This window comes from Lycium ferocissimum, chromosome 3, assembly GCF_029784015.1.
Source record: "Lycium ferocissimum isolate CSIRO_LF1 chromosome 3, AGI_CSIRO_Lferr_CH_V1, whole genome shotgun sequence".
In the NCBI taxonomy this organism is placed as follows: domain Eukaryota; kingdom Viridiplantae; phylum Streptophyta; class Magnoliopsida; order Solanales; family Solanaceae; genus Lycium; species Lycium ferocissimum.
In genome coordinates, this window is record NC_081344.1 from 5,756,739 (window position 1) to 5,765,234 (window position 8,496).

The window sequence follows — 8,496 nt, forward strand, 5'->3', positions numbered from 1 at the left end:
TTCAAATACTCATTGACCATTAAGTAATTAGTCATATATAAACCTTTATTTAATCAGTCAGAAATTTGCCAAGTTGAAATATGTGAAGTTGTGAACTCAGAACTGTCACGACAAATTAAATGCGTGAACCAACAGGGCTCAACGCCCATGAGTTTAAAATATCACAAAAAAGACCCAATAAATAATCAAACCACAAAATTATAATCATGAAATCAAGTTACCGGTCCATCATGTATATTCTTAAACACAATTATTTACAGTATGATGCACTTTGAAAACGACTTTAAGATATCACAACAATATGATTGGACTCCGAGTTTGACCTTTTGCAACTTGATTTTTCTTACATGAACATTATCATAAGACAAATTCATTTTTTAATGGTAGAAAAGAATGAGGGTAACACTAGTACGGAATTTAAAAAGGGTTAGAGCAAAAAAAACAGTTCACGTAAAATATAATACTATAATGTTTATGACGAATTATGATGTAGACTTTTTGGTGATCACTATTAGTTTAGTTTTATAATATATATATATAGATAGATTCAAAGCATAGGTTAATTTTGAGGATTAAATTAAGAAAGTAAATACAAGGCTAGCGTTAAATCACCGGCAATTAACAATATAATGATCTTATTGTGGTCTCCATGTATCTCTTATTAATTATTTGTATATGAAGATCCTATACGTAATTCCTCATGCATTGGCTTCCACTTGGGACCGCCTTTGAAAGCTGCCTCTTAGTTGGACTTGTACTTTAATTTTTACATTGATCTCCTAAGAGCCAAGTTAATTAATTTTCATTTGAATGTAGATAATTAAAAAAAAAATCTCTTAGAAAGGTGTCCTTTGTTTATACTAACTAAAAGGAAAGAATGTCACTAAAATTGAAAGAAGAGAGTAGGTGATTTATTCTCATCTGACCAAGCCTTCTTAGACAAAATTACTCGATATATGTGTTGCTGACTGCTGGAACGTAAGGGCTGATTTCTCAACTGTTCATTTACCATTTAGCTTTTATCCCTTTTTTTATATGTGATGTAAATATAACCCTTGGAATTATCCTTCCGAACCGTGCTAAACTCATGACTAGTGTTTGCACGTATATTGTTAATCTTATAGACTAAATATTAGACTGTCGCGTAAACTTTACAATAACTTATCAAATTTAGATTATATTCCAATATTTTCCTATAAAATCTTTACTTTGCTCAAAAGCTTTTTTTACGTAGCGATCTAAAATGTCCAAAGTCACAAGAATAAAAGAAAAAGTTAGCTGGAAAAGACACCTACATAGTTTGCAACACATAAAAATAATGAGATGCGTGCAAGAGATCACAATTAAAGCAAAAGTTCCCTAGTCACCTCACAGTGGCAGCGAGAACCAAATAGACGTAATTATTTAAAATAGAAAGGGCTTTATTGGTTTTCCCCATAATTTTCACTTTCCATTTCCCATTAAACACACCTATAAATACACAAAAACTTCAAACTCCCAGCAAACCAAAGTTTCACACTTGAAAAAACATCACACCAATTAAATGACTTCCTCTCTCCATAATCTACCCACAACCACCACCATCACGGCTGAGCAAGGCGGCGCTACCGGTTTTTCCGATTTGCACTCAGATATAATTGAAACTCATATTCTCACTCGCCTTGACGGACCAACTCTAGCCTCTACGAGCTGTTCCTCTACCACTCTCCTTCACCTTTCCTCCGAAAACCACTTATGGTCACGTGTTTGCCACTCCACGTGGCCGTCCACAAACACTCCACGTGTCAGCCACATCATCTCCAACTTCCCTGATAGCGGTCACCGTGCCTTCTTCTCTCAGTCCTTCTCCCTCCCTCTTCCCGAGAACGAGCTAATTCAAGATTTAGAGTCAGTGAATTTAAAGCAGGACCTACATGCTATATATATGAACCTTTTATATCTTTTTTGTATATGTACATGTGTTTTGAGTCGAAAGCAATGGATTCAGTTGAACATATACAGAAAAGGTATATGTTCAACTGCATCCTCTAATACTATAAACCGTATGTATCTACCGTTGGAGTTAATATCAGCCGTCGATATACACTACAAAAATGACGTAGTTTTCAGTAAAGTACAAGAGACTGAAACCACGTCGAGTTGGTTTCAGTGTTCGCCATTCAGAATCGACATGATAGATCCAAAGGACATGATTTCAACGACGATCAAACACCCTAACGATGATGACACGTGTACGGATCTGATTGAAGACATGACGCTGAGTTGGATTTTGATTGATCCGATCGGACGGCTAGCGATAAATATATCTTCTTTAAAACCTGTTTCGGTACAACGGCATTGGTTGACAGGGGAAGTGCACGTGCGGTTTGGTTCAATCCTGACCGTTGATCAAAAGAGAGGTAACGTGCTGTGTGAGATAGTGGTCACGTGCGGTGGGTCCGAGGTAGGAGAAATGCAGGTAAGGGAAGTGAGTTTGGAAGTGGAGGACATGGATGGAAGTCATTTGAATGGGAGGGAGAGTTTGGTAATTTTACAAAGGGTGTTGGAGGGTAAAAGGGGAAATGGAGCTAACAGAGCTGAAATTGGGAGGAAGAGATATAAAGAGTTTTTGGAAATGAGAAGGGAAAGAAAAGAGAAGAAGTTGAAGAGAGAAGGGGCATTGGATTGTTTGTGTGTTACATTTGGGATATCTATTTTTGTGGTTTTTTGGTGTTTTTTATTTTGTTTGAGTAGATAAAAAAGAAGAGAGAAAGTAGAAAAAAAAGTTCGAGTTTTATGCAGTTACAAAAAGATGTAGGGAAAAATTACTTGTAATTATCATTCAAAGGTATTCTATCAAATGCTGTACTATTTATGGACATGTCTGTCTCACTTCGATGAAAACAATACAACCCCTCCTTAGTATTTCCCTATTACAATTAGCAATGTTGATAGAATGATATTACACATTTAAAAGTTCGAAACACGGTCCATGTGTTGGTGGGAGGTAGCAGGTGGCCAATAAAATAGTTATGGTGTGCGCAAGCTGTTTGAACACCACGATTATAAAAATAAATAAATTAGAAATTCAAGATCACCACCTAATTAACAAGTTTATGCAAATACATTAATATATAGCACCACCTAGAAAATTTGTTTCTTTGCATGCGGCAATTATTAATGACCCAAATCTGCACCTTTACCATTGTGCATCAACACTTTGTCAAGAGACAATTTAAGGAAGTGGCTCGTGCAAGCAGGGGCGAATTTAGTAACTAAATTTGGGGCACGTGAACACATGGTCTCTCCGTAAAATTAGGTATTTTATGTATATATTTTTTAAAATTGGTATAATATTACCTGCAGAAACATATACTACAATAAGGCTAAATGGTGCACTTGGTTGAAGGTTGAGTTATTTACCAAGAGGACTAGGGATCAATTCCCCACTAAAAACGCTTTTTCCCTTTTTTTTTTTTTTTTTTTTTTTTTTTTTGGTGAACCCATGCTCTAAAAATCTTAGATTCGCCTCTATATGCAAGAAGTGCCTAAACGTTACAAATCACCATAAACTTTCATATTCTCAAAACAAAGTCTATTTTTCCTTTAAATGTTGGAGGAAATATGATTAAATTACAAATTGAAGATTAGGTTTCAGTGACACTTCATAGAAGTTACGTCTGGTAAGTAGAATGACTGTTTCCTTTGCCTGCACGAAACTTGTAAATAGATGCCCTTTTAACTCTCTCTTTTGGTGACAGACTAACAGAACACTACACTGCAGCCTTCACAATCTCATGGAATTTTGTTGGAGTCTAAAGGAGGCTATTCATTGTTTCAATAACGTAACTAAATGGATACAGGTGATGAGATAAGAATAAGTTCCTTCCAAGTCTTTTTATTAGTCAACTTTTTGATTAAAAAATGAATTTACGATTATATAGTAGGCTGAGTAATCCACACCCAAAAAAACATAGAACCTTCAAGGGAGGACACTACTGGAAAATTCTCTTCTCTAGATCATCTATGACAATAAATTGGATAGTAGATTACTGACAAATTAACTAGAAGTGGATTTTCCAAATTAACTACTGGAAAATTTTCATATACAGTCAAACCACTTATATAACGGCGTTATCTGTCCAGATATTATTTGGCTGCTACAGTAAATAAAAATGCAATTATACGTAAATGTATAATATAACATAACATGAAAAATCGATTCCAGGGAAAACTTTGTGGTTATATTGAAATGATGTTATAGGGAGGTCTGCCTGGATTTCCTTGTAATAGTAGATATACCATTTGACATAGATAATGATGATTTTCATATTGAGCCAATCTTTGCAGTCATTATAATTGCAGCAACATAGTTCCCACTCATCCTTTCAAGCACAGCCAATTGCTTCTGACTGCTGATGGTGACTTACAATATATTCTTATAATTCATCGTTGCTCGATACAAGAGAAACGAACGGTCTCCAGATTAATCATTTTGCGAGACCAAGGCTTGCAACTCCGGCAGCACAGAATCTGAGTGGTCTGTTTGATTACTCATTGTTGTGTTGGTGGTTCAGGGGGACCTCTAGCTATTGGCATGCCGCCGCTATTAGTTACAGGCTTCGCATAGTCCACAAAGATAACTCGTCCATTAAGAGGCTGCACAATTTGTTATACAAAGTTAAAGGATAACAAACGAAGATAATAGTGCACATCAAAAACACATACTGTACATCGATAATATGGACATACCTTGCCATTCATTTGTTGCAAGGCCTTCTCTGCTTCGTCTTCGGATGCATAGGTGACAAATCCAAAACCCTTGGATCTGTCTGAGACTCTATCGGTCACAATTTTAGCTGGAAAAAACAAGGTTAAACTAAAGATGCTAAGTCTCACTATTATATATAAAAGAGACTTCAACCTATGTTATCTGTGCACCTTCAATAACTTGACCATGTTGAGAAAATGCCTCGGATAGTCCTTTCTCTGTGGTGTAAAATGAGAGTCCTGTAAATAGCAATATCTCATAAGCTTTTTACGTTGGATAGTGATCTTCTACATTATTTTTTCCATCTGTTGTATGATAATCGAGGATAAGGAGGCAGTAGACCAACAAATCCCGTGTTAAGCTGATTGACTATTTCTAAAAGAAAGGGATTTAAACAGATATTTCCAATTTTGTAGTACAAGATATAAGCTATTTACGACATTGTCCCGATACAATTAGAGACACCACATTGTAAAGTGAGCAAACCAATGGTTATTTATGTGTTTCTTGAAAGTAATTAAGCACAAAATCTTGAAACGTAGAGAAAATACATGCTAGCTTTAAATAGTGATAAAGGGAAAGCTTTGTGGAGTTGTTCAAGCAGTAAGGTGCTTGGCTGCAGTTTAAAATAGAGATAATTTTGTCATATTTTAGTTTCAAATTAAGATCTTAATAGCTTCTAGCAGGTAATTATTAACATATGTCATTTGACTATGCAGCAGATATAATCACATTCAACTTCGAAACACCAATAAAACCTGACAAATGATTATTGTTTCAGTGTAATGAGTAACAAATTGGAAAAAGCTCCTACAGGATATCAAGTTAATTAAAGATTATTATATAAATTGTGCTAAAACGAGTTAACCAACTGCTAGTATATACCGTAAGCAGCTCTATACAGATAAAGCTTTTGAAGATTCATCTGTAGTGTTCTTTATTTGCAATGCCATAAAATGTCTAGAAACTTTAGAGATTCTGTTTGTCGAGCTGTAAGTATAGCCGCATTGTTAGAATTCATTTAAATTACCAACATAAATATTAGATGGACTTTAACACGGGAAATTATAGTATACCAGGAATCCAAAAAGGTGATAGCTAATACAGAACGGTGCATTACTAACCTAAGCTATTGTTTATCCCCCATGTTATTCTCCATTTCGGGTAAAACCCAACCAGATAAAGATCTAGTGTTTTAATGGAAAGACAAATGCCCATTTAAAATAAAGTTAACGAGGTTGGATTCTTTTCTTGCAACCACGCACATAATTATAGTATGTATTGCGTGTGTCCTTATCAAATCGCAGAGTGAGTTACATGAAACAGTTTACACAAGGATCCCTCAATCTTTATTTCAGCCTCTGCAAATGCTTCCATCTGTCCTTTTCCAGACTCTTGTCCGAATAATGACGCTAATCATGGTTGCTTATGTTTCTACTCAAACGAGTAGAATCTGTTAAACAAAATTTTGGAATCTTCAGTGTACAGCTTCTCGAATTATTTTTATATTGTAATTTGGCGATATCAGAAAAAAAAATTCAAGGATGCCTCTAAACCTAAAAAGAGAAAGAGACTGGTGGTTTTAACTCCAAACCATTGTGATCTTTGTTCTAATCTTCCTTTGAGTCCCCCTTCCACCACATCCTCCGACTATCCATCCTATTTTCTAACTAGGGATTACTCTCTTTAGATGGAATGGAGTAAGTCTTGTTTCATATTTGTTAATTCACTTTTTTTTTTTACACTTCAGGCAAATAAACCAGGAACCAAGGCTATGCTTGTCAATTGAGTATGTGATTTAAGATTAGCTCCTAGGTTTCGGTACTTTTCTCATCGCTTGACTGAATCTCTCATCACAATCAACATAGTCAGTCAGGAAAGAAAATCTTTCTCCATCAAAATAAATCCTCCTTGAACGGGATCTGACACACCTCTTTGCTAGCATTTTCTTAAATAACCATAGTGTTCGGGCCAGCTTGCACACACCTATTTGCGAGCGTTTTGTAGTGGTTCAAAGATTGTAATTTCTTTTATTGTACCGTATTAATAATAATACCTGTATTTTTTCAGTACTAAACTATAAATTTCTCATAGAACATAAGTTCCTTCAGCACTAGTGTTCCTGTTCATTTCCTCACTAATGTAAAAACCAATACCATCATACACATAAATCATAATCCCTTTTGGGCACAAATAAGTCAAAATCATCATCTACATATAACCCTTCTTTTACATCACCATAATTATGATTTTCAAGAAAAGAACCATAAACCCAAAGTGCAGAGCGAAATAATACCACGAAAGAGTCCTATGAAGGCAAAAATATACCGAAAAAGAACACATTTTTAATCAAATAATTACAAATTCATTCCATGAATGAGCTTTTTAATGTGCAGATAATTAAATCAATTGTGTATACATGTACAAAAGTAAGAAAAAAAGAGGAAAGAAATACCTCCAACAAAGAGCTTAGAAGCTATGCCTCTGCGAGAAAGGAAAATAGCAGAGTTTGATGTTAAAACACTTGTGTTAGTGGGTAATAATAATTTTCTCAAGGCAGCCATGGCTATGTTGTGTGGAATGGTAAGAGGCAGTGAAAACTGACTCTCAAAAGTGAGAGACGAGAGGCACTTTCAAGCACACTAGAGATCAATAGGCCTATTTTGGGCTCCAATTTAATATTGGCAGCCCATTTAAGTCATAGTCCAATTTAGAAATGTTTATAAGTTTAGCCGCTTCGAAAATAACTTCCGACAAATGTGCAAAATTTGTGTCTAAAAAGTTGCAAAATTTAAAATAAAATGTACATATTTGCAAACTACATGAAAAGTACTACTCTCTTTATTTATTTGACTGGGCAAGAAGTTTAAGAAAAAGAAGAAGACTTTTGAACATGTAGTGTAAAATGAGACACATGTATTTTGTGTGGCTATAAATTATTACATAAAGGTAAATTGTTTCCAAATATGAAAAGAGGTCATTCTTTTCTATACAGACTAAAAAGGAAATAGGTTCACGTAAGTTGAAACGGAAGGAGTATAAGTTAACATAATAAATAATGCACAATATATGAAAAGAGTTTAAGAAAATTGTAATCACAAAGAGAGAACTGTTTGACTCCCCAAGTAAAACTCTCGTATAAAGTGTAGAATGGTAGTGAGACTGAAAGCGGGGAGTCTCAAAGTGAAGAGGAACGAGATGGACTTTGAAGCATAAACGCTGATGCAAAATCAAGGCACATGTGCACACATAGACACTTTGGACCCCTATTTAAGTCATGACCTAGGTTTATAAATTTTTATAAATCTAGTCACTTCAAACTCAACTTCATACATACATAGACGACTGAACATATAAAATTTGTATAGGAAGTTACAGATTTTACCTGAAGTTTAACATATTATTTGTGCAGGCAAAATTAATATGAGTATATTTTGGTTTGAGCGTAAGATTCTATCGGATTATGGAAGCCATTTATGGAAAGGGGACTATAAGCCTTGAGTAGCCAAAAATATGGAGAAAAGTGCAAATTGACTGCAAAATAGAGCAACTAATATAAGACAGAGGGAGTACTTACTTAAGTTATTGCTCGAATAGTCAATTATTTATGCATTTCAGTCACCACGCACGCACATTTAGGAAGAGTAATACTAAGAGTGTTCACTAAGTCATTTACACAATTAGGGGTGTACAAAGTAAACCGACAAATCGCACCAAACCGATAAATCAAGTCAAATCGAGAAAAA

At 34.9% G+C, this 8,496-nt stretch overlaps 2 protein-coding genes across 2 annotated transcripts; one reads left to right on the top strand and one right to left on the bottom strand.

Moving 5' to 3' along the window:
- Positions 1–1,499: 1,499 nt before the first annotated feature.
- On the top strand, positions 1,500–2,858 carry LOC132049439 (F-box protein At2g27310). Its single transcript, XM_059440241.1, has one exon. The coding sequence runs from the start codon at positions 1,544–1,546 to the stop codon at positions 2,735–2,737; it is 1,194 nt and encodes a 397-aa protein (XP_059296224.1). The 5' UTR covers positions 1,500–1,543; the 3' UTR covers positions 2,738–2,858.
- A 1,170-nt stretch (positions 2,859–4,028) lies between these two features.
- LOC132049440 (small RNA-binding protein 11, chloroplastic) lies at positions 4,029–7,363 on the bottom strand. The gene is made up of 4 exons (XM_059440243.1): positions 7,206–7,363; positions 4,921–4,989; positions 4,732–4,838; positions 4,029–4,638 (listed from the first exon to the last, which is right to left on the bottom strand). Exons 1-4 carry the CDS (start codon positions 7,312–7,314, stop codon positions 4,534–4,536), a joined length of 390 nt encoding a protein of 129 aa, XP_059296226.1. The 5' UTR covers positions 7,315–7,363; the 3' UTR covers positions 4,029–4,533.
- Positions 7,364–8,496: the final 1,133 nt, after the last annotated feature.